This window comes from Leptodactylus fuscus, chromosome 1, assembly GCF_031893055.1.
Source record: "Leptodactylus fuscus isolate aLepFus1 chromosome 1, aLepFus1.hap2, whole genome shotgun sequence".
NCBI classification, from domain to species: Eukaryota; Metazoa; Chordata; class Amphibia; order Anura; family Leptodactylidae; genus Leptodactylus; species Leptodactylus fuscus.
This window is the reverse complement of record NC_134265.1, coordinates 38,333,058-38,360,344: the sequence shown is the minus strand read 5'-3', so window position 1 is coordinate 38,360,344 and position 27,287 is coordinate 38,333,058. Positions and strand designations below refer to the sequence as shown.

The window sequence follows — 27,287 nt, the reverse complement described above, 5'->3', positions numbered from 1 at the left end:
GTTAAGAACAGATCGTGCCGTTATTTTCCAAGCTCCTTTTCATACACCACATTGGCGTTTGCTCCCTCAGTCCTGGGCAAGAAATACTTGAAGAAAAACAAGGTTCCGCTTTCAGATAGAGACGATAGCACTTGGAAAGCGGGAGTCTCTACAGCTGTCCGATTCTCCCTGGGCCTATAGATTTTGATGTCTGTTTCGGGAGAGTACAGGTGAATCTTTCACTATGCCATGGCAGGTCTACTGGTACAAAACACAACTGTGGGTTCTGTCAGTAATTCAATACTTTGCTTGGGCTTTGAATGAAAATGTTTCTGTAGAAATTCTAATCTAAAATCAAAATATTAAACTCAGATGAAAAAAAATCAGCTCTTGCCTTATAGTCTAATTTGCATGTGTATCTGATCCAGAACTAAAAAGCAGAATTGCCTGTTGCAATATCATGCAAAACACTATCTAATGTTGTATAAAATTAACTTTATATAATAATAATAATAATAATATTAATAATATATTTTGGGGATTCTAATTATATTATGGAAGGGTTTACGTTAGAAATTGTGATAGGCCTGTCTGAAAAGATGCGTCTTTAGTTTGTGTTTGAAACTGTAGAAATTGGGAGTAAATCTAATTGTCGGGGGTAGAGCATTCCAGTGAAGTGGTGCAGCTCGGGAGAAGTCTTGTATACGAGCATGAGAGGTTCTGATAATAGAGGATGTAAGTGTTAGGTCATTGAGTGAGCGGAGAGCACGGGTTGGGCGTTAGACAGAGATGAGGGTGGAAATGTAGGGAGGTACGGCATTATGGAGAGCCTTGTGGATGAGAGTAATAAATTTATATTTTATTCTATAATGAATAGGCAGCCAATGTAGTGACTGACACAGACCGGAGGAATCGCTGTAGCGTCTAGACTGATAGATGAACCTAGCCGCTGCATTCAGAATATATTGTAGAGAGGAGAGTTTAGTGAGGGGAAGACCGATTAGTAAGGAGTTACAGTAGTCAAGGCGAGAATGAATCAGAGAAACAATAAGTGTCTTCAGTGTATCTCTGGTAAGGAAAGGGCGTATTCTGGAGATGTTTTTGAGGTGGAGGTGACATGAACGTGTCAGTGATTCAATATGAGGGGTGAAGGAAAGGTCTGCGTCAAACATCACCCCGAGGCAGCGGGACTGCTGCCTAGGTGTTATAGTAAGGCCTGAGACTACAATGGATATATATGGGACAGATCTGTTAGATGGTGGAAACAGTAGTAGTTCAGTCTTGGAGAGATTTAGTTTCAGATAGAGCGAGGACATGATATTTGAGACAGCAGAGAGACAGTCGCTGGTGTTCTGTATGAGTACAGGGGTGATGTCATGGGAAGATGTGTATAATTGGGTGTCATCAGCATAAAGATGGTACCTGAAGCCAAATCTGGCGATGGTTTGTTCAATGGGGGCTGTGTAGAGAGAAAAGAGCAGGGGGCCTAGGACCGAGCCCTGAGGAACCCCAAAAGCAAGGGAAAGAGGGGAGGAAACAGAGCCCGCAAATGATACACTGAAAGTGCGGTCTGAGAGATAAGAGGAGAACCAGGAGGGCGCAGTGTCCTTGAGGCCGACTGAGCGGAGCATAGTGAGGAGAAGTTGATGGTCAACAGTGTCAAATACTGCTGAGAGGTCCAGAAGAATAAGAAGAGAGAAGTCGCCATTGGATTTAGCCATTAGGAGATCATTAGGAGACTTTTGTGAGAGCTGTTTCAGTAGAGTGCAGAGCGCGGAAACCAGATTGTATGGGGTCAAGCAGAGAGTTAGCAGAGAGATAGCGGATTAAACAAGAATAGACCAGGCGTTCCAAGAGTTTAGAGATGAAAGGGAGGTTAGAGACGGGTCAATAGTTAGCAGCACAGGATGGGTCCAGGGAGCGTTTTTTCAATAGCGGGGTTATAACAGCATGCTTGAAGGAGGATGGGAAGATTCTAGAAGAGAGAGAGGTTAAATATTTTAGTAAAGTAAGTCGTGACAGCAGGTGACAGAGATTGGAGAAGATGTGAGGGGTTACTACTGCAGGTTGTAGGGTGAGATGAAGAAAGTAGCTGGGAGACTTTCTCTTCTGTAACAGGTTCAAAAGATGAGAATGGATAGTCTAAAGTGTGGTTGGTGAGGGGATCAGTACTATTGTAGGTGTGGGAATCAATGCTACCTGGGGCTTGGGCAGTAATTTCCTGACGGATCTTATCAATTTTATCATAAAGCCGCTCTTCTCATTTATCATCTTCTTTCTTGACAATAGATGTCGCCTTAAGTTAAGACATCCCTTCCGCGATGACCTTTAAATAGCTAGTGGGTTAAGCTCCCCAACCGTGTGGAGAGAAGCTCGGTGCTGAGGGTCTTTTTTACGCTGATTCCGCCTCAAAATCAGCTTCTAACAAAAGCCTGCCAATAGAGTTCTATTGGCAGGATTTTTTTTTAGGCTGATTTTGAGGTAGATTCAGCGTCAAAATCAGCGCCAAAAAACTCTGTGTGCACTGATAGAATACGTTTTTTCACGCCTATAAGTCTCACTTCAGCTCACTGTATGGACCAGGAAAATACGATTAAAAAATACAGTAGTGATTTTTGATGTGTATTGAAAGAAAGACAAGTTACAAACCCTGACACATTTTTCTCTTTTCACTGATTTCAATGGGTTTTTCTGGGCGTGAAGATAGGCCATGGTGTTTTTCCCCCCTATGGCTGACTACTACTGACTCCCATTTGAATTAATGGGAGGTGTTTTTGGGGGAGTATTTTGAGGCGTATTCCTTCTCAAAATCCTTCTGCAAAAAACTTTGTTAACTTACCCTTATACTATAGGGACATGGTCTGTAAGGCAGGGGGCCCGGGCCAGAGGGGCCTGGGGGGGTTTTGAGGCTTGGCTTACACTACATAGTCACCTCTGCCGAGCCCTGAATTACCTCATCGCTTGTTACTATGTACACAGTCAGTGGGGCGGTGCCCTGCGCCATATGACTAATGACGTATTAGTGTATTCATCACGTGCTGTACGTGATTACGTCATACGCCACCCTTTGCAGGAAGGAGGAAGTGTTCCAAGATGGCGTCGCACACTGAGGCCGGGGCCAAGGTGCTGGGTGTGTAGGAAAGTGGCAGATTGACAGCGGGTGGAGGAGGCAGCTCAGCGGGTGAGTACAGCCGGGCACTCCCTGAAGTCGGGTCGCTGGTTGCTGTTACACGGGTGTCGCACTCGGAAAGATTGTAACTGTGGGTGGTAAAGCGGAGACAGATTAACGGTCCTGAGCACAGGACACCGGCTCAGGGGGACCGACACCCGGATCTCACCCGTCTGCTAGGTGTCCCCGTGTGCTAGGTGACTGGATCACTGTGCTGACTGATAGGGTTAATGGTGACTGGATCACAGCGCTGACTGATAGGGTTAATAGTGCTGGATCACACCCCTTGCTGATGGGGTTAATGGTGACTGGATCTCTACACTGATAGGGTTAATGGTGCTTGGATCTCTCCCCTGACTGATAGGGTTAATGGTGACTGGATCTCTCCTCTGACTGATAGGGTTAATGGTGACTGGATCTCTCCCCTGACTGATAGGGTTAATGGTGACTGGATCTCTCCCCTGACTGATAGGGTTAATGGTGACTGGATCTCTCCCCTGACTGATAGGGTTAATGGTGACTGGATCTCTCCTCTGACTGATAGGGTTAATGGTGACTGGATCTCTCCCCTGACTGATAGGGTTAATGGTGACTGGATCTCTCCTCTGACTGATAGGGTTAATGGTGACTGGATCTCTCCCCTGACTGATAGGGTTAATGGTGACTGGATCTCTCCCCTGACTGATAGGGTTAATGGTGACTGGATCTCTCCCCTGACTGATAGGGTTAATGGTGACTGGATCTCTCCCCTGACTGATAGGGTTAATGGTGACTGGATCTCTCCCCTGACTGATAGGGTTAATGGTGACTGGATCTCTCCCCTGACTGATAGGGTTAATGGTGACTGGATCTCTCCCCTGACTGATAGGGTTAATGGTGACTGGATCTCTCCCCTGACTGATAGGGTTAATGGTGACTGGATCTCTCCCCTGACTGATAGGGTTAATGGTGACTGGATCTCTCCTCTGACTGATAGGGTTAATGGTGACTGGATCTCTCCCCTGACTGATAGGGTTAATGGTGACTGGATCTCTCCTCTGACTGATAGGGTTAATGGTGACTGGATCTCTCCCCTGACTGATAGGGTTAATGGTGACTGGATCTCTCCCCTGACTGATAGGGTTAATGGTGACTGGATCTCTCCCCTGACTGATAGGGTTAATGGTGACTGGATCTCTCCTCTGACTGATAGGGTTAATGGTGACTGGATCTCTCCCCTGACTGATAGGGTTAATGGTGACTGGATCTCTCCTCTGACTGATAGGGTTAATGGTGACTGGATCTCTCCCCTGACTGATAGGGTTAATAGTGCTGGATCACACCCCTTGCTGATGGGGTTAATGGTGACTGGATCTCTACACTGATAGGGTTAATGGTGACTGGATCTCTCCCCTGACTGATAGGGTTAATGGTGACTGGATCTCTCCCCTGACTGATAGGGTTAATGGTGACTGGATCTCTCCCCTGACTGATAGGGTTAATGGTGACTGGATCTCTCCTCTGACTGATAGGGTTAATGGTGACTGGATCTCTCCCCTGACTGATAGGGTTAATGGTGACTGGATCTCTCCCCTGACTGATAGGGTTAATGGTGACTGGATCTCTCCCCTGACTGATAGGGTTAATGGTGACTGGATCACAACTCTTACTGATAGAGTTAATTGAGACCTGATCATACCTCTTACTGATAGGGTTAACTATGACTGGGTCACACCTCCCACTGACGGGGTTGCCGGTGACCAGATCACAGTCCTGGGTGGCATACTTGTGACTGAGTTACCACATTGGGGGCCACAGCTTTGGTGAGGTGGTAAAGGGGACAGATCAGAGTAGTTGGTAGGGGGTTGAAGACACAACAGGTAAATGGAACAGGGTGACAGTGACGAGTGGATTACTACAATGACAAGGCAGTGGTGACCAGATCACATCCCAGTGTTACACATGACTCGGGCCAGTGGGAGACTCAGTACTGCGAGGTAGGCTCATGATCACACACAGCAGTAAAGTTACTGCTTCATTTTCCAAAGCTGCACTGAAATATTAGAGATGACGTTATTGGTGGCTCTGGACAAATCCTCTGCTTCACGTTTGCACTCATTATGAGAACTCTCCTCTGCAGGGACATCACCCAAACTCAAGGGGAGTTACTGCTGCTGCCATGGGTGTGATGGGCATTGTTTGCACTTGGCAGCTTTAAGACCGTGGTCAGGGACGTGTCAGGCCTAGTTCACATCAGCGTTCGGGGAGTCCACTTGGGGACCCCCCTAATGGAAACCTATACGCATTACAAAGCAGTTACTTAAGAAACCACATGGACCCAATAAGACTATAATGGGGTCGGTGTGGTTTCTGCACGAAAAATGCGGAGAGAAAAGTGCTTATTGCAGAACCCTTCACTCGGCAATTTTCATGCGGAGAGGGAATGGCAGGAACGCAGATGTGAACCGGCTCTCGGAACTTCAATATTGATGGAACTTTTTTCTAATATTACATAAGTTACTTTTTCGAGGTGATAACCAATATGGCGGAACTTCTTGTTGTCACTTTTGCAAAGATGGTGCTCTTCTTACTTATTATTTGATAATTCTATATTTTGGTGATTGTTTACAATGTTGTCACCCATAGCAACCAAGATCAGTTGTGTTTGTGGTGTAGTTAAGAAATTGTAGTTGTACAGAAGTTAGGTCATTTGTCTTTGACGGCAAGCAATGGACATCTGATCAGTGGGGTGCTAGCCGGCCCCTGCATGGATCAGCTGTTCAGAGCTGTACCCATTTCCCATATTATACAGTGCACAGAGCCGGAAGCTGCTCAACTCCTACTGACATCCATCCCTGTGCACTGTATAGTACACAGCCTGATCAGCTGATCCCGGCCAATTGGATATTTGCGGCCTAAGCAAATAATAAACAACGGATCAGCGCCTCTGTTAACTAAGGTTATGAATTAGGTTGTAACACAAAGACACTTATCCTTTCCATTCACTTCAGCAGGCCTATGATCGGAGCGCGTTGTAGCCATCTGACAATGAATAGGGTCTTTGGGGTCACAACCCTTTTAGTGGCTCTGATCTTGATCATATTGATATTGTTGTATTACATGTATTTACTGATATCTGGTATGGTATACAGTGACATGAAGTATATTCAGGGTAACAGCATCCTCATCATTGCCAGATGACTGTACGATGGAATATAATGGTCGTCTTGTAGGTTTCTTATGAGATAACTGGTTCTGAGCTTGGTCAGCAGTATACACACCACAGATGGATATCAGGATGAGACTATTGTGACCTAAATCAAAATTGGGATTAATCAGGCATTTTATCTCTATTATGATTCAAGTTGATTATTCAGGTCACTCCCCTTTTAAAGTATGAGTACGTGTCGGGTGATTGTTGCAAGATTCATTCGTGAGGTTCACCAGGCAGTTTTAATTGGGCCAAACCAGAAATGCTATTCCACTGTGAGGTGACTTCAGATCCCAGAGGATAGTTAGTGGAGGCCTCAGGGGAGGTGATCGAACATAAAATACACTGTTACTCACCTCCACTGGACTCCGGCAGGACTCCCTGCTGTCTTCGAGTCTTCTGACTGATGTTAGGGACCACTAAGGCCTGTAATGGGGCCTCATCATTCACATTGGTCCTTCAGCTTGTGTCTAAACGTCACAACTCCACGTTACCCACTGAGGCCCAACCACAAGGTTCATCTATTCTTGACTTCAGAGGACCCGAAGAAAACAGGGAGTCACATCAGAGGAGAGGTAAGTAACGCAATTTTATGTTTGATCAGCTCCCCTGAGCCTCCACTTATTATACTCTGAGGTCTAAAGAAACATCTCAGTATTATAGCAGTTCCCATTTGGACAATTGGGGTCTGAACAACACTACTAGTAGAACCTCAGAAATATTGTAATAACTGTAACCTTGGTCATCCTGGTTGATGTTTGGTTTCGGTTACTTTTCGATTAACTGTTTGGATATTCTAGGGCAGATTTGCTAGTAGTGTTTAAAGGGGTTGTTCGGGATAACTGGAAATCCCTAGACTAATCTAAACACCCTACTACTTTATAAATAACATAATTAATCAAAATTGTATATTTACCCATACCACTGGGCGATCATGTGACGACCTCAGGGACAGTTGCTGGTTATCTGGTGACGATCCATTTCCCCATCTCTGGAAACGGATCATCGTTACTTTCCCCACTATTAACCCATTACTAGCACTAACGGACCTTTAAAAAAAAAAAAAGCCCAGAAAACCCCTTTGAGGTTTAGACAGGCCACTTATTAGTTAGCTTAAGGCTGAGGCCCCACACTGCAGAAGCGCAGCTTTTTTTGTTGCAGATTTTGTTGCGGTTTTTTGAGCCAAAGCCAAGAATGGCTACAAAAGGAATGGGAAATATGTAGGGAGTTCTTATACTTCTGCTCAATCCACTCCTGGCCTTGGCACAAAAAACCTCAACAAAATCTGCAACAAAAAAAGCTGATTTTCCAGAATGTGGGGCCTCAGCCTAAGGGTAAGTTCACACAGAGTTTTTTGGTCAAGATTTTGAGGCCGTATTCGTCTCAAAATCCTGACCAAAAAGACGGCTCCCATTGGAATCAATGGGAGCTGCTCAGGAGAAGAAGTGAGGTGTTCATTCTTCAGGCCATTTCGCCTTGCAATTTGGCCTGAAGACACTCCCTCCTCCGGACTAGGCCCATTAAGTGCAGTACGTCGGCTTTCAGCCATGGCTACCCAGCTTTTGGATCGGAACTTGAGGGAGCCTCCGCCTCAGGTTCCGATCCAAAAAACCCTGTGTGAACTTACCCTAATAGTTCTTCCCATATTTTTGGTGTACAGTCACGCCCAGTTTTAGAGGCCACGCCCATAAGTTTGAAAAAAGTGTCTATAACGCTAGATAGATGTGGTGCACACACAACAGGTTTCACAGTTTTTTGGCCAGAATTCTGGTACATTTTGCCTGATAAATCTCCCCCCACTGTGATTTGGACCCCATAGACATAGGCTGTATTCAATGAAGGACTGTTTTGTTTTTGTTTTTTTTAACGGCGACTTTCTTCTAGTTTGCACCATTGCCTCTGTGCCCTCCTGCCCTGGACCTAATGTACCTGTGTGAGATAGGAAATACGTTTCCAGTTAAGGAAAAGGCTGACTTGTAAGACTTGTTTTGTGAAGCATCTGGGGCTTGGCGTGGCAGGCTCTCACAGCTCTCATTGATTTTTGACGGGACAGAATTTTCTCCCTGAATGTTAATTATTTTTCAGAAGATCCAAGCGACAAAGATGCCAGTGTGACTGTCTGGAATAGAGACTATTTATATCGGCGTCATTGGGTCTTAAAGGAGAATACCGCTGTCTTAAAGGTTTAGCTACATACTGCCATCATATTCAACTCTTTACACAGTTTTGTGAAAATCACAAACAAATGCAGTATGACAAAGACGTGCGTAAACTCTAAGGCTGTATTCACATGAACTTACACGTTGCGCACAATTGGTTGCACCGATTGCATTAGAATGGTCTGCCCTATATTTGGCTGTGTTCACCGATCAGTAAACTGATTGTCAAAAATTTCTGTTGATTTAGCTCGCTCTAGGTTCACACTAGCGTTTGGGTTTTCATCTTTTGGATCTGCTCAGGGACCTGAAAAATGGAAACCCTATCCGCTTAAATAGTGGTTATCCACGGAAATCTGCGGACCCCATAGACTATACAATAGGGTCTGCCCGGTTTCTGGCAGAGAGGAAAGTCCTGTTTGCGGAATGGGGGATGAAGTTCCTTAACGGTCACCCAACGCTAGCGTGTCCGCAGCCTGACCTGCACTATCTGGTAGTTTGAGATAGATTTCAGTTCTGCAGATGTTTATACCGCTCCTCCTACCATCCTTCCACCATACTTTACACTGCAGTTATGTGTTGCAGCACTAGCTTATGAGTAAATCAGCGTATGCTTAGATGATTTCCTTTACTAAGTAGACAAACTACAAGCAACCTAACCTGTGGTGACGTAGTTTGCTTCCATAACCTGAGCCTAATGATCCTTGGTTAAAGTGGTCTGCTCATGTTCTCTAAGTTGGGGAGCGTTATATACCATAGCAAAGATGATGGTGGTCAGTTTTCGTGGTATCTTCCCCCGTTACAGATATGCCTCTGCTGTTACTTCCACCAATATCACTGCACTGTCAGAGGAGCCGGTCCTACAGCTTGAGGTCATTGCTGAGTAGTGAGGAGTGTCTGTCTCCCTGGTGGTCTCTTCTATAGCCTTAGACGGTGGAGAACACCCCCTCCTACCTTCACTACCTTTCAATCTCTCCTACCTAGCCCCCAGACTCATGGTCACATGACCAACTCCTCTCTACTCAATGGACCTGCACCTGATGTAGAGGGGAGTCAGTGATGTCACTCACATTTGGAGCGGCTCAATGGCGACAGAGCTTGGGATTTGAGACCTCCCCAGTTGCCCTCTGCAAAAGTAATAAATGGGGTGACCAACGTGTATATTAGTAATAAAGGTAAGCGTTATTACTCCTCAGGTAACCCCTTTAAGTAATCTGTCAGTAAATGTATTGCTTACTTATATAAGGCCATCATATTTCACAGCCCTTTTACCCTAATGTGGGGTTTACTTTTGACCACCTATTATATACAGATTTAATTTACATGTTAAGATGACTCAAGCTTAAAGGGTTGTTCTAGTTTTTTTTTAAATTAACTCCTGCATAGAACAAACTCTACATACTCACCTGTCCGTCCAATGGAGAGTGTCTCTTCTGATCGCCGATGTCCCCGAGTGATACGGCCAATCGGTGCATAAGAGGTGATGCCATGTTCAAACAGGACATAACCACATGGCCACTGACCGGTGACATTCTGTCCAGATGTGAGCGAATCGGCCAAAAAATAAGGACCAGCAGGGTTGTGGAGTCAGTAGGTCAAACCACTAACCCAATTGCAACTCTTATGTAAATGGCTGACAACTATAATCAGTCGGGAGCAGTAAGGTCCCTTTCAGACATCATAAAATGAAGAGGAATTTGTGGCAAAATTCCACCTCAGATTCCTCTACTTTGTTTTCCACTCACTGATGCGGAAATCTGACTACAATTCCTCAATCCAGTCAAACGGAAAGGTGAGCCCGCAGAGTTTATTTTAGGATCTGCAGGGTTAATAAAAGGAGTCGGAATACCCCTTAAATCTACTGTATTGCTTATTGGATGCTGTCTGGTACTCCAGAGCTGCATTCACAATTCTGATATCCCTACTTTCTCTCCTTGTTCTGCGTTCACAGCACAGTCACCTGAGGTTTAGGGTTGGGCGTGAATTGGTTGCAGTGAAAGTTTGTGAGTCACTGAAGACATAAGTGCGCGGCCTGTGGCTTTTTCTGAATGTCATGTGTTGGTATTTGGGTTGAAGTTGTCACCGCAGGTTGTGGGAGGCTCCATGTTTGGATTGACTGCTCTTTGTCAGCGATTCTGTCCTGTTTCATTGAAATTAAATATTTATTGCAAATCTATTAATATTTAATAAGGTGCCGACAGGAGCAGGAGCGCAGCTGTTGTGTGTAGGGTCAGCGGATGACATACACTGGAGATCTTGTAGAAAGGGCCTTGACAAGTACGATGAGGGTTATGTGCAGGTGGAAAGTTACAGAAGTCACGTGACTCAATAAAGATTGTATCTGGCCTGGCTGTATTGTACAGGTCTGTGGTATGTAATAAAGGAGTGTGTGACTGTACCGCTGTTTATTACTATCTGGTGAGTGAGGCTTCGGAATTGGAAATAGTTCTGACAATGTGATTTAAAGGGACAGTGAACCTAATGTATCTATTGGCTATGCAGGTGAATGCCATGTATTCAACTCTGCTGGTAGTTGGGGGTGAGTGGGGGGTTTACTGGGTGAGTGGCAGGAATTGCTTTGGCTTTCCAAAGACATTAAAGAGGACCTTTCATCAGATTGGGCACAGGCAGTTCTATATACTGCTGGAAAGCCAACAGTGCTCTGAATTCAGCTCACTATCGGCTTTCCCGATCTGTGCCCCAGGGTAAAGAGCTATTGGTACCGTAGCGCTTTACAGTCAGAAGGGCGTTCCTGACAGTCAGTCAGGAACGTCCTTCTCCACAGCAGCGCCTATCACGCTGTACTGTGTGAGCGGGGAGGAACGCCCCCTCCCCTCCTGATAACACTTGTCTATGGACGAGCACTGTGAGCAGAGGGAGGGGGCGTTCCTGCCCGCTCACACTGTACAGCGCGATAGGCGCTGCTGTGGAGAAGGACGTTCCTGACTAACTGTCAGAAACGCCCTACTGACTGTAAAGCGCTACGGTACCGGGACCAATAGCGCTTTACCCGGGGCACAGATCGGGAAAGACGATAGTGTGCTGAATTCAGCGCACTGTCGGCTTTCCAGCAGTATATAGAACTGCCTGTGCCCAATCTGATGAAAGGTCCTCTTTAAAGGGATTCTATCAATAAAAAGCAATTTTTTTGTGACTAACACGTAGGAATAGTTTAAGAAAGGCTATTCTTCTCCTACCTTTAGATGTCTTCTGTGTGCCGTCATTCAGTAGAAATCCCGGTTTGGTATGCAAATGAGTTCTCTCGCAGCACTGGGGACATCCCCATATGTCTGTCTACGTCTGTAATATATTACTGTGTATTATCCTGTGTCTGTATTACTATGTTGCTGTAACATGCTGAAATTTCCCCACTGTGGGACTATTAAAGGATTCTTATCTCTTTTGTCTATGGGGTCCATGGTTTTAGTAAGGTAACTGCTTTTTTATGCGGATTAGGTTTGCGTTTCAGGGCATCCACAATCGGACTCCCCGAATGGAAACCCGTATGCCTTAGGCCCCACGTTGTGGAAATGCTGTTTTTTTGTGTTGTAGATTTTGCTGCAGTTTTTGTGTCAGACCCATGAGTGGCTACACAAGGAATGGGAAATATATAGGAAGCGCTTATACTTCTCTCTTCTGCTAAATCCACTCCTGCTATGGCTCATCCTAACACAATGTATGGGGTTTTTTTTTTTTTTTTTTTTAGTTACATCACACTTTCCTACCTAGTCACGTATGAGGCTAAATAAAAGGAATATTTTAGCAACAAACCTGTATGGCATAGCTAAAGGAAATTCATTCGTCCATATTTCTGTCGTCTTTCAAATCCAAGTGCAGGGTGAAGAGGATCAAAGAGCGCACCATACACAGCCAATTTCACATGGTTATATTAAGGGTTTATAGTTCGGTTGCAAATTTTGACTTTTCAGTGTGGTCCTCTGATAAGCCACATTTGGCCGCCGACTTCATGATCTTAGTGATATTATGTGCAGAGGTGATGCAGAAAATGTCTATGAGATGGAGACGTACTGTTCCTCCAGTTCCCTTCCCACTCATTCTAACATCTTGTGCAGCAGTATGTAAGTGGTTCAGTTTTCGAGGACTTGTGCGTGATACTTGCAGAGCCTGGTACGGCTGCCTTGGCATCTCTACTGCCCAGTGTATATTTGTGCTTTTCCAACCATAACGTCAGAGAGGGATAGGAGAGTCACATTAGAGGGAATTATTAAGGGTTTGGTGGTGTACAATAAGAGAAATAATAAATCGGGTTGTATTAGGTTCACTGCACAAATCAGGATAATTCAGGTCTATCACGACGCAGTTCTGGAAAATGTTTTCTGTGTTTTTATTTCCTAACCAATATAAGGAACTACAAGAAAATTGCAAAAAAGATCTTCTGTGTTTGTAGCAATTATATGGTGTAATTGTCTATAGGGACTAGCACTTCAGAAGTGACTATAGGCTTATATGTACGGTCATCTTATTTATTATTTATTATGCTTACTTATATAGCGCCATCATATTCCGCAGCGCTTTACAGATATTGACAGTCACTGTCCCATATAGGGCTCACAATCTACATTCCCTATCAGTATGTCTTTGGAGTGTGGGAGGAAACCGAAGTATCCGGAGGAAACCCACGCAAACACGGGGATAACATACAAACTCCTTGCAGATGTTGTCCTTGGTGGGATTTGAACCCAGGACTCCAGCGCTGCAAGGCTGCAGTGCTAACCACTGAGCCAATTAAAGGGGTTATAACAGAAAAATCTATCCTTTATACATAGGGCAAGTGATCATTTGCTGATCCCTAGTTGTTTTAGGAATTGGCGGTGAACCCAGAAAGCACACCTCTCCCATTCACGTAAGTGGGAGTGCTGCAGATGGCGGACTGCTGTTTTCTGGCTATTCAGCATTGAATGACATGGCGGTGTGCTGATACAATCTTAATGGGAGTATATCCCCCTACTGGAGGCTTTAATGGTCGGATTACTACCAATCTGCAGTTTATCCCCTATCCTTTGGGTAAGGGTGGCCTTATACCTATTAGTCAGCCAGTCCTGCCAATGTGTATCTTTATGTATATACTAAGTATTTATCTGGTGCTATACAGACTAGAAGACTATACAAGCTAAAAGAAATTGTACTAATGTGTTTCCACAAATGTTTTATTTTCTGTATATTGTCAGAACAGGCGTATAACAAGAGGAAAACTTATCCACAGTATGACCTATAAATCCCGAGCGCACGGCCGGCCGTTCTCCACCCTTCTCGATCACAGTTTCTAAACCTGTAATTTAATGACTAAGAATAGCGCTCCTCCTGTCTCCCCCGCTGTGACCTGGTATTTCAGGTTGGCTGTACTGGACATTGCTTACACTTGTATGAGGCCATTATGTTAATCCAGAGCTGAATCCAGGCCTGTAACTCCACCAAATATTTATACGCATATACGGGGCAGACTGAAGGACGGACATTATATATAGTCAGGTTTATACATTGTGTGAAGTCTGATGCTGGGACGTTCCCAGATGTTCTTAGTCACATTTTGACTCTCTTTATAAAGGTGATGTTGTGCTCGCCTCATAAATGGACTCATTCAGAGTTATTCTCTAAAAGGAAGCTGTTTACAATATATGTGGCCACGTCACAGGCCCTGCCAGGAACATGAGGTGACAGCCTTGTGATATGTTGGGGAGATTACTATAGAAAACTGTTTTATAATCTGCTTCCGCATGCACCTGAACAGGGTTACCTTGTGTCCACTGTCTTTATTCCTTACAATGGCTGTGGAGCGTTACCCAAAACAGGGTGATCTGGTGGCCCCTTGCCTAAGGGGGGACACTACAAAGCAGTCCTGCTTCCCGATATTGTTGAATGTGATTTAGGCATAGACAGTTCTACCTCCTTGTCGTTCTCACTCTCTGTTTACATCTATGCCAGAGTAACCGTTTGAGACTCTCACAATGTCCGCCTGAAAATTGTCTGAGGAAAGACTCCTGCCATTTTCATTTTTAAAGCCACAGACATCTGATGGACCCCATTATAGTCCATGGAGTCAATTGGACTCCATATGTTACCACTATTTTAGAGGTCCGCCTGTCTGTTGATCTGGTTCTCTGATTGACCTGAACAACGGAGAGGCGTGACTAGTTTGTATGCAGCGTCAATAAGTACAGTAAGGGCCTACTGTATAACACTACCGGACATTTCTCTTTGTAAATTGTGTAGGTACATAAAGTACTACCTCTCATTTTTTATGGAGCTTTCATAAAGCGCCAAATTCAGCTTTGCCTCGACACCAAAATTCCTTCATATCCGGCCCCCTGACTGATTCAGTCCGGCCCGCATAGCTTGACTAGGGAGGCGTGTCTTAGTGCCAGCAGGACAGTGCAAGAAGATGGAGACATGTGGTGTGTGTCCTAAGGTACTGAGAGGGGAGGGAGGGGGATGTGAGATGCAGGGTGGAGAGTGTGTGTGTGTCTGTGTCTCAGTAACCTAGAGGCAGAGATGGAGGAGGAATGTTATACTGGGAGCAGAGATGGAAGGGGAATGTTATACTGAGGGCAGAGATGGAAGGGGAAAGTTATACTGGGGGCAGAGATGGAGGGGGGGACATGAAATGGGGCAGATGAAGGGGGATATGAAACTGGTAGAGAAATGGAGGGGGGGGGACATGAAACTGGCGGTAGATGAAGGGGATACGGGGGGACATTAAACTGGGGACAACTGGAGGGGGCATTAAACCGTGCAGGTAGCTGGAGGGGGATCTGTCTGCCTCTAGTTGCCCCCAGTTTAATGTCACCCTCCAGTTACCCCTACGGTTTAATTGTTGCTTCCAGCTGTCAGAGTTTAATGTCCCCTCTATTTTCCACCAGTTTAAACTGGAGCACCAGGACCTCTCCTGACTTAACACTGTGGGGCAGTTGGAAGGGAACATTATAATGTGGGGGCATATAATGTACGGGTGACTGTAGGAGGATTATACTTTGTGGGGGCAGATGAAAAAATTATTGAGAATGGGTGGAGCTAAATTTGCCGCAGCTCACATGGCCCTCTAGAATAGAATTTCTTATACGGCCCCATGGGAAAATTAATTGCCCACCCCTGATGTAGACAGATATATTAGTATACTACATAATGTTTAAGCTCATCCTTGTCCATTTGCTTGGCACTAATCCACAGGCTATAATATGTCGCATGTCTTCTGAATGGACCTTGAAGATAAGGATGTGTGATGTGTACATGAGCTCATTCCTTACAAGTGCAGTTACTCTTTAACATCCAATGCTTTCCTATAAATGTCAGATCCAAAGTTCACTGAGATTCGGTTCACATGACTTAGCAAAAGTCTTCAAAGTGTTTACGTAATGGACCATGTGAGCCGTGAAGCATCTCCGTCTCCTGACTTCATGTTGGCACGTCCCATTTTTCAGACTGTCTCCTTTATACAGGTCTTTCCGCTTAGGTTTCAAGATGCATTGTAGATATAGAACATGGCTGTAATGAAAATTGTGTACATATAGATTCAGTATATATGCATCCACCAATGTAGAAGTAAATTGTACTGAGGTCAGATCACACATCCCAGTGTGCAGTACCACTGTATTTTCCAGTAGGAGACCACAATGATGGTTTCATCTGTACAAGATCCAATTGGGACTTCTGTAGACTTCATTACTAGGTGGGCACTAGATTGCCTGTTGTAGGACCGTACTGTACAAAAACAAGATAGACCTGCATAAACAATGGCTTTTTATAATGTCATTTCCCACCACTTCCCTTTTGGCAGACACAGGCTGCTTTATGACACGTGGAAGTTGTAATTTTGCAGCGTCTGTAGAGCCACAAGTGGAGACCATTGCTACAGACTGTCTATAATTCCCTGCAGCTCTATATTGCTATACTACAGTATATATTATGGGACTGTAGAGCCGCATAGAGACAAGGACTGCTAGCTTTGTAAGTCACCATGCTTGCGCTGTGATATCCAGCCAGTGTATGGACTGTATTCCCCCATTTGCAGGAGGCATTGGTATTCACTGCAGTTCATTCACCTGGAGTTGGTTCCCCTTTGTGATGCTCAAACAGCTTCCACTCTTTAGGGAAGGATTTTTGAGTGAGTCTGTGGGAGGTTCCTTGGCACTTGCTATGCTTGTGGTCCTGCGGCCATTCTCTTTGAGCACTGTCGTGTAGTGCACCCAGCTGCCGTACGTTTTGGGAGACTTGACCACGGTTCATTTCCATGAAAGGGGTTATTTGTTATTGTGGATCAGACAGATAGGATCCTGATATTCATAGCTTGTGTCATGCGGCTTTCATGTGAATCACATGTTCCTTTGCACTCACTCTGGTCTTTTTCTGTTTACAGCTCTAAATGGCTTCTAGGAAGTCGGCTTCAGACTTACACGGTAAGAATAAAAGGTGGTTTGCACCTGTCCATGTATAATGGAGGTCTCGTGGGTTTACACCTTCATACCTGGGTGACAAGGAGAGTAGAGGGCTGGTCATTTTGCCTGTCTTTATCAGTAGAAGGAGTCCCTGGAGGATAGTCTTGTGCCCATTAACTTTAACAGAAATGGCCGCAAAATCGCTTCTCTAATCCTCCCATATTGGTCCGGGGAGTAACTGAGTACAAGAGACCCTTCTGTCTAACATTCATATGCCCCCATGAGGTATATAGCTGTTCTCAGTGGCTATACGTACCTAGTCTATCTTTGCTATACACAAACATCCTTTTTTTTCATTAAAGTTTGGGTAAAAGAATAAACTGTGCAAAATGTTTGGTAATGGGTTCATACATAGGTGTTGCCTGGCACAGGTGTAGAGAATGTCAACGCAAGTATCCTCTGTAGAATTATGTCTCACTCTAGTGGACTCAAGCTGACGGTCAGATAGGAAGGAACTTCTGGGTCGTCACTAATGAGACAATCCTTCCCGCTTCCAAAAGGATAATATACAATATATGTAGCTGAGAAATCCCTTTAAATTTGACTGATACTATTTTGTGCTCTTTCTCTTTATTCTAGGGCCTTTCAGTTATCTAGAGGACGTCCCGTTTAAGATTGGTGACAAGTTCAGAGTGCCGGATAAAGTTGGCTTGCCTATAGGTTTTTGTGTGCCAGATGTCAGCCAGCTCATCAGTGAAGTCCAGGTAGGGGGTCTCTGGTTATATTACCCCTGGGAAATCATCTAGAAGCCAGCAGTTGTGCATTAGCTCATGTGAGGGTGAAGGAGTATTCCAGTTCCAACAAGTAACGTTCTGATCAGAGTTAGGGCGGGTTCACAACTGCGCCCGGTCTCTGCTTTGTGGGTTTCTGTCTTCTGCCCCAGATACTGGACATGAGACTGAAACCCAGCAGTCAGTGTCCACCCGTGAGCGTCTTCTGGTCTCCGGCGAAACTGGGTTTTTTTGTTTTTTAACCGGACACATAGTCCTGCATGTCCGACTTTGTGTCTGGTTAAAAAAGGTGGTTTGACATCGGAGAGGCAGAAGATTCTCATGTGCGGACACTTTGCAACTCCATTCAAGTGAATGGGTTTGAAAACTGACTGCCAGTTTCCATCTCCTGTCCAGTTTCTCGGGCAGAAGACGGAAACTTGCATAGTGGAGACTGGGCGTAGGTGTGAACCCGCCCTCAGGATGACTGCAGGGAACCCCCCAACCATGCGGCACAAATCAGGGAAGTCTTCACCATTCATTCAAAGAGTCCACCAGAGATAGCCGCAACACTGCACTTGACTCTCTGGTGGTCCTATTGAAATGAATGAAGTGTTGCGTGCTGTCCAACTAGCTGCTCCATTCAGAATTGGGTTGCAAAGCACCCCAGTGCTCATGATCAGTGAGGGTGTCAGTAGGACATATGATAAAACAGTTTTCTCTATGGTGATATAGCGATGGATGTCTAATCTAATCTCTTTTTTTCTGTGTCTTAATGACAGTATGACTTTTCGCTGGAGAAGAAAACTGTCCAGTGGGCAGAAGAAGTAAAACGGATCAAAGCTGCTCAGAGGGAAGCCGAGAGGAAGGCAGAAGAGGCTCGCTCGCAAGCTCTTTCTGACACTCAGGCAGAGAGTGAGGGTGACGAAGGTATAGGATGCCCTCCTCCCATCAATCCGATCCTCGCAAGCCTGCAGCACAACAACATCCTGACCCCAACCCCCGCCCTAAGCAGTGCCATAACGCAAAAAGTGCTGAGCCCCCCTCACAGCAAGGCAGACTTTAACCCTGCCGACTTCGAGTGCGAGGAGGACCCCTTTGACAAGTTAGAATTAAAAACCATCGATGACAAAGAAGAGTTGAAGAACATTCTTGATATTCACGTGAGGCCTGTTGTAAGTCCAGACTTAAGTAACGCTGACACAGTCCAGAACTCCCAGTCACCTCTGAAGGACGAGGAGACGCTCTCGACCCTGAAACAGGAAGCTTTAGACTTTAAGCATCTCCGCAAACCCAATGGTTTCATCACTTTACCACAGTTGGAAAACTGTGAACTGCCCCCGTCTTCCAAAGTGTCACTTGCCCCCATGACCACGGTCAGCAATATCAAATCCCTATCGTTTCCCAAACTAGACTCTGACGAGAGCAATCAGAAGATAGCACATGCAAGCACTAACTGCCTGCCCAACGGCACTTTCCTAGAATCCTTAAAATCCCGCTCAACCCATAATGGTGATGAACTGAATGGACACCTCATGTGGGGGCCTTCCTTGCGTTTAGACAGTGGGATGTTGAAGTGTGCATTACCTCCTTCCACTGTGGGCCCAGTCAGTGGTACAGAAGGAATTTCCAGGACTGGTGACACAAAGGTAAGGCTATTTCCTATGGAGATTTCATAGGAGTCTTTGCATCCTTTAATAGGTCCAGCTACTCTGATTCCGGCCCATCAGTATTTGGTGTGACTTTTGCCTTCCATCAGATTGTTAGTCATCTACAACATAGTCAGTTTGTAAATTACATTTTGTTCTTGTTCTCCCCTTAGCTATATCCTATATTATACTCTCAACTGCATTCATTATTCTGCTGAGCTGAAATCATAAACTGCTTCTTCCCAGTCTAAGCCAAGCTTGCTCAGTGGATTTAGATTTACGGCAATTTGTCACCAAGTGAAAATGTTGTTAAAAAAAAAAAGAGATTGAGATATAAAATAAGCCCATCTCGTGTTTCCCCTCTACTGCTGCTTACCAGGTCCCTGCTGGTCTCCGCTTCCTGTCTTGATACACAGGAAATGACTGAGCTGGTATTTCCTGCCAATTCTTGTGTGTCAAGATTGGACCTGGTAAATTGACAACAGCAGGTAATTGGTGAGGCCTTTCTGGAAACCCCCTTAAATGTTGTCTTTTGGGCAGGCACTGTGTGATGTTGGAAAAAAACAAACTGCTCCCCTGCGGTATAAGGCCTGGGTAAGCTACTAGGTGGGAGGAGGTGTCCAATAAGAAGCATGTGAGCTACATGCATTATTAACCAGCAGAATAGTGAGTGCAACTCTGGAGTATAATACAGGATGTAACTCAGGATCAGTACAGGATAAGTAATGTAATGTATGTACACAGTGACTGCACCAGCAGAATAGTGAGCGCAGCTCTGGAGTATAATACAGGATGTAACTCAGGATCAGTACAGGATAAGTAATGTATGTACACAGTGACTGTACCAGCAGAATAGTGAGTGCAGCTCTGGAGTATAATACAGGATGTAACTCAGGATCAGTACAGGATAAGTAATGTATGTACACAGTGACTGTACCAGCAGAAAAGTGAGCGCAGCTCTGGAGTATAATACAGGATGTAACTCAGGATCAGTACAGGATAAGTAATGTAATGTATGTACACAGTGGCTCAACTTATTTAATGATATTAAGTGGTTTGAATGGGTTTGAATGAACCAGCCGTGCACTTGCCTGAACTCTAGTCTGAGGCTTCTGCAGATTGCAGTCCCAGATGCCCCATAGAATTGAATGAGGCCCAGTTGGACATTCGCACTGCTGCTTCATATGATGGATGTCGGGACTTTCTCCTGCGGCCTCCATTCTCCTGATCACTGGGGGTCCCGTGGATAAGGAATAAGTGTCTGTAATGACAAAACCCATATAAGACATTTGTATGTGAAATGGCTGTTAGAGACGTGTGGAAAATACATTGCATTTGTCCTTTTAATAGATGATCTTCATTTCTTTCCCTTATACCAGATATCCGCTCATCAGGTCGCAGTGTCCAAAGTGCCCAATAGTGTAACTAATGTGAGACAGCTCAGTGTCCCGGGCTACGAGGAGCTTCTCCAAGCACTGTCCAGCAGCGAGCGGCAATGTGCCGAGACCATTGTCAGCATGGGGTATTCCTATGAACATGTGATGAGAGCCATGCAGAAGCAAGGGCAGAATGTGGAGCAGGTGAGGACACTAACCTGACATGGGGAAGAAATCTACACTTGTACACAATGGTGACTCCTGGAGTAATTTCTAATGCTGTGTTATTACTCTGTGTAACCAAGCTGGCAGAATGCTTGGTATGAACAGAAGGTATTGTGGGCTGAATTGCTTCGACTGGCAGATTACTCTGACTGACATCCAGTGTTGCAACAAGAGCTCAATCCTGTGAGCCGCTCCATGTCTGCTCATGTTGCTGCAACTCAGATTTCCTCTTACAGTCACCGGGTTGATTAACTATTTCTTTGCTGGCATTTATGATGTGGCGGTTATATATTTTGCATAAAGAATTCCACCAAAGCTCAATTGTTATGGGTGCACTGTATGATAGACTATGGAGTTGGAGTCCCGATCAATTTTGGGTGGAGTCAGAAAGGATTTTTTTTTTTATTATTATTATTATTATTATTGTAATAAGTAATATATTATTAATTATTTTTATTTTATTGTATAATTAGATGTATAGTCTGTTACACATTTACTTTCATTGGAATATAGAATGTACATATTTCATGAATTAGAGAATCTTTACTGCGTGTGACGGACCATGACTGTCAGCCATCTATGAGCAGGAGTCTGAGTCAGGCTGTAGTCTAGCCTATTGGCTCCACAGCCCTGCTAGATTACAGATCAAGGGGTTTTACAGGATTTAGGATAGGTCGTCAACATGATTGGTGGGGGTCACCACCCAGGACCCCCACTGATAAGGTGGTTGAAGGGGCTGCAGTCACTTCAATGAATATCAAGCATGGTGCCATACATATCATAGGGGACGGAGCTTGGAATTGCAGCTCAGCCCCTTCTCATTCAAAGAGTTTTCTGTATTTTCATGACTATGAAAATTGTAGATTCACACTGAAGGTATCAAAACTATGAATTATCACATGTGGGATTATATACTTAACAAAAAAGTGTGAAAACTGAAAATCTGTCTTATATTCTAAGTTCTTCCAAGTAGCCACCTTTTGCTTTGATTCCTGCTTTGCACACTCTTGGCATTTTCTCGATGAGCTTCAAGAGGTAGTCACCTGAAATGGTCTTCACTTCACAGGTATGCCCTGTCAGGTTTAATAAGTGGGATTTCTTGCCTTATAAATGGGGTTGGGACCATCAGTTGTGTTGTGCAGAAGTCCGGTGGATACACAGCTGATAGTCCTACTGAATAGACTGTTAGAATTTGTATTATGGCAAGAAAAAAGCAGCTAAGTAAAGAAAAACGAGTGGCCATCATTACTTTAAGAAATGAAGGTCAGTCAGTCTGAAAAATTGGGAAAACTTTGAAAGTGTCTCCAAGTGGAGTTGCAAAAACCATCAAGCGCTACAAAGAAACTGGCTGACATGAGGACCGCCCCAGGAAAGGAAGACCAAGAGTCACCTCTGCTGCGGAGGATAAGGTCATCCGAGTCACCAGCCTCAGAAATCGCAGGTTAACATCAGCTCAGATTAGAGACCAGGTCAATGTCACACAGAGTTCTAGCAGCAGACACATCTCTACAACAACTGTTAAGAGGAGACTTTGTGCAGCCGCCGGCCTTCATGGTAAAATAGCTGCTAGAAAACCACTGCTAAGGACAGGCAACAAGCAGAAGAGACTTGTTTGGGCTAAAGAACACAAGGAATAGACATTAGACCAGTGGAAATCTGTGCTTTGGTCTGATGAATCCAAATTTGAGATCTTTGGTTCCAACCACCGTGTCTTTGTGTGACGCAGAAAAGGTGAACGGACGGACTCTACATGCCTGGATCCCAGGTGTGATGGTGTGGGGGTGCCAAGCTGGTGACACTATTGGGGATTTATACTGAACCAGCATGGCTACCACAGCATCTTGCAGCGGCATGCTATTCCATCCGGTTTGCGTTTAGTTGGACCATCATTTATTTTTCAACAGAACAATGACCGCAAACACCTCCAGGCTGTGTAAGGGCTATTTAACCAAGAAGGAGAGTGATGGGGTGCTACGCCAGATGACATGGCCTCCACAGTCACCAGACCAGAACCCAATACAGATGGTTTGGGGTGAGTTGGACCGCAGAGAGAAGGCAAAAGGGCCAACAAGTGCTAAGCAGAAGCTCATCAGGAGAATGCCAAGAGTGTGCAAAGCAGTAATCAAAGCAAAAGGAGGCTACTTTGAAATATATATACACACACACACACACACACACACACACACACACACTACAGCACCTTACAAAGGCAACATCATTTGACATGTAGGCATAGTCTTGTCCAAGTAAACCTAAATGGGGTGTGTGAAATCTGCAGCAAGTTCCCTGTAGATATGTTTTAGGGTGCATTGTTTTCTGTTGTTGAGTTAGATACCTTAAAATGGAAGTTCCCTTCAGGTATGAGAAGTGAATTAGTGGTGTAAAGTTAGGCTATAATAGCTGTCACATGATGTTGTTTATACCAGATTATACCGGTATCCTTGACAGTCTTCTCCTCTTTAACACAGGTGCTGGAGTACTTGTTCATCCACTCTCAGCTGTGTGAGAAGGGCTTTGATCCGTTGCTGGTGGATGAGGCTATGGAGATGTATCAGTGCTCTGAAGAGAAGGTACGTACCAAGTATTTAGTTCTAGGCTTCTGTCTTTATAATATTAAGCTTACTATATATATCAGAAATTTGCTGAAGTCACCAAATGTTTGGATCAGCCGACCATTCCTACATAAACCAGTGAATGTTTATCCCATACAGCTAACTATCAAAGGTGTAAGCAATTAAAATCTGCTAAGTTACACCCATCTCAGCTGTAATAATTTGTGTATGGGCTCGACTGATTGTCTATCTACATGGGCCATATACTGCCTCCACTGTACAAGAACATAACTACTACAATACTGCCCCCTATGTACAAGAATATAACTACTACAATACTGCCCCCTATGTACAAGAATATAACTACTATAATACTGCCCACTATGTACAAGAATATAACTACTATAATACTGCCTCCACTGTACAAGAACATAACTATTATAATACTGCCTCCAATGTACAAGAATATAACTACTACAATACTGCCCCCTATGTACAAGAATATAACTACTATAATACTGCCCACTATGTACAAGAATATAACTACTATAATACTGTCTCCTATGTACAAGAATATACCTACTATAATACTGCTCCTATGTACTAGAATATAACTACTATAATACTACTCCTATGTACAAGAATATAACTACTATAATACTGCTCCTATATACAAGAATATAACTACTATAATACTGCCTCCAATGTACAAGAATATAACTACTACAATACTGCCCCCTATGTACAAGAATATAACTACTATAATACTGCCCACTATGTACAAGAATATAACTACTATAATACTGTCTCCTATGTACAAGAATATACCTACTATAATACTGCTCCTATGTACAAGAATATAACTACTATAATACTACTCCTATGTACAAGAATATAACTACTATAATACTGCCTCCTATATACAAGAATATAACTACTATAATACTGCTCCTATGTACAAGAATATAACTACTATAATACTGCTCCTATGTACAAGAATATAACTACTATAATACTGCTCCTATGTACAAGGATATAACTACTATAATACTACTCCTATGTACAAGAATATAACTACTATAATACTGCCTCCTATATACAAGAATATAACTACTATAATACTGCTCCTATGTACAAGAATATAACTACTATAATACTACCCCTATGTACAAGAATATAACTACTATAATACTGCCCCTATGTACAAGAATATAACTACTATAATACTGCCCTTATGTACAAGAATATAACTACTATAATACTACTCCTATGTACAAGAATATAACTACTATAATACTACTCCTATGTACAAGAATATAACTACTATAATACTGCCTCCTATATACAAGAATATAACTACTATAATACTGCCTCCTATATACAAGAATATAACTACTATAGTACTGCCTTCTGTGTACAAGAATATAACTACTATAATACTGCTCCTATGTACAAGGATATAACTACTATAATACTGCTCCTATGTACAAGAATATAACTACTATAATACTGCTCCTATGTACAAGGATATAACTACTATAATACTGCTCCTATGTACAAGGATATAACTACTATAATACTGCTCCTATGTACAAGGATATAACTACTATAATACTGCTCCTATGTACAAGGATATAACTACTATAATACTGCTCCTATGTACAAGAATATAACTACTATAATACTACTCCTATGTACAAGAATATAACTACTATAATACTGCCTCCTATGAACAAGAATATAACTACTATAATACTGCTGCTATGTACAAGAATATAACTACTATATTACTGCCTCCTGTGTACAAGAATATAACTACTATAATACTGCTCCTATGTACAAGAATATAACTACTATAATACTGCCTCCTATGTACAAGAATATAACTACTATATTACTGCCTCCTGTGTACAAGAATATAACTACTATAATACTGCCTCCTATGTACAAGAATATAACTACTATAATACTACTCCTATGTACAAGAATATAACTACTATAATACTGCTCCTATGTACAAGAATATAACTACTATAATACTGCCTCCTATGTACAAGAATATAACTACTATAATACTACTCCTATGTACAAGAATATAACTACTATAATACTGCCTCCTGTGTACAAGAATATAACTACTATAATACTGCCCCTATGTACAAGAATATAACTACTGTAATACTGCTCCTATGTACAAGAATATAAATACTATAATATACAAGAATATAACTACTATAACACTGCTCCTATGTACAAAAATACACCTACTATATTGTGTGATACTCTTTCCTGTATACATTTATATGAATATTTCCTCCTCTTCTCCGCAGACAATGGTATTTCTCCAGCTGATGAGTAAATTTAAAGAGATGGGCTTTGAACAGAAAGAGATAAAGGAAGTTTTGTTACTTCATAACAATGATCAGGACAAGGCATTGGAAGAGTTAATGACGCGTGCCGGCCCCAGCTGAATACTCTGCCCCCTCCCCTATCACAATAGGCTCTTAACCGAATGTCTGGATAGGAGAATCCTACGACAAGCTTTCCGTTCACAGAGGAGCGCAGAGAGAGAGCGGACAAACCCGCTGCGTCCTACCATGTTACGTGTTCTACTCGGTTTTTCCCTTTTTTCACAAAAATGCCAGCTACAGAGTTATTGTAAGAAGTGCCCTTTTACACCCAAACCTTTACCCCCTTCCAAGGAATGAGGAGGTCTCTGAACCTTTATATGCACGACATTGGGGGAGCTGAATTTTTTGTTTTACTTTGCAGTGTAAATGGAAACAGAAGAATTGACGTGTGAAGCTGCTGATGCTTATACTGGAATACGGACTGTTCTACCCCGAAATGGCAAATATTAGTGCAATTATTGTTTGTTTTTTTTCTTTTGGATAGTTAGTGCTACACTGGTCATTGAAATAGTTACAAGAGTATAGAGTAAAATGGCAGACTAACCTGTACACTCTGCGTCATCCACCGGCTCGGCCCTCGCCTCGGGCGGCGGCTTGGTGGTGGTTACAGTTTAGCACTGGTAAAGCTGTGACCGCTTCTCGGGATTGTTTAATTATATGCTATAAGTTATTGAGTTTTCAGAGCTTTATCTGTGCATCAAAAGACATTACTCACCCCACTACCCTTTCGAAGGACTCCATTTTGGAAAGTGTTGACTTAAAACAGGTTGATACATTGTGTGGTTCTAGCTGCTGTCGAGCTGCACGGGGAGGTGGGCGCCGGCCTCGTGTGTAGTTTTCGTTTCCAAACTAGACCATTTTGATTGAGATTACAAGTTATGTTCAATTGATAACACATGACGAGGAAACGGCAGAGAAACGGACCGAACGTGTTGTATCGTTTGAGCTGTCCCTTGGCAAGTATCAGGGTGTGTTCACGAGATTGCTAAATGGGAACGAATAATCGTTACCGAATGTAATGAAGAAACTGAGCGACCGCAGCGGACGGTCGTAAGCGTTGGGTTACAGGTGTCGCAGCTCATCCCGTAATGCTGCGCTCTCTTGGTTTTGCAAAACTACAACCCTGTCATAGTTTTGCAACTAGTTATACTACCACCATATGGCAAGCTCGACAGCCGCTAGACCCAGGCATATAGTGGCGCCACCTGTCCACGTGAACCAACTTTCTTTAAGCACTTTGTTCTCCCCGCTTCTTTTCCTTCCCAGAATTATATCTAGTATTTCGAATCATCTTTTGATAGTACAAAGTGTATTATGTTGTACATTGTTTAAGATAAAAGAACATGTAAATCTTCAGTCTTGATGAATATATAAGTAATTTGCTAAATATTTTCTTTCTCCCTACAGAGGTACTAATAAA

At 43.5% G+C, this 27,287-nt stretch overlaps 1 protein-coding gene across 1 annotated transcript; it reads left to right on the top strand.

Moving 5' to 3' along the window:
• Nucleotides 1-3,044: 3,044 nt before the first annotated feature.
• UBAP1 (ubiquitin associated protein 1) lies at nucleotides 3,045-27,286 on the top strand. The gene is made up of 7 exons (XM_075269753.1): nucleotides 3,045-3,160; nucleotides 16,866-16,905; nucleotides 17,524-17,648; nucleotides 18,437-19,303; nucleotides 20,683-20,883; nucleotides 23,373-23,474; nucleotides 25,787-27,286. The coding sequence occupies exons 2-7, from the start codon at nucleotides 16,872-16,874 to the stop codon at nucleotides 25,925-25,927; spliced, it is 1,470 nt and encodes a 489-aa protein (XP_075125854.1). The 5' UTR covers nucleotides 3,045-3,160; nucleotides 16,866-16,871; the 3' UTR covers nucleotides 25,928-27,286.
• The last annotated feature ends 1 nt before the right edge of the window (nucleotide 27,287 follows it).

Excerpts from the sequence above, each read along its gene's own strand:
- UBAP1 (XM_075269753.1), top strand. The coding sequence starts at position 16,872 with ATGGCTTCTAGGAAGTCGGCTTCAGACTTACACG. Across the intron at positions 16,906-17,523 it reads GTCGGCTTCAGACTTACACG|GGCCTTTCAGTTATCTAGAG; the intron begins GTAAGAATAAAA and ends TCTTTATTCTAG. Across the intron at positions 19,304-20,682 it reads CCAGGACTGGTGACACAAAG|ATATCCGCTCATCAGGTCGC; the intron begins GTAAGGCTATTT and ends CCCTTATACCAG.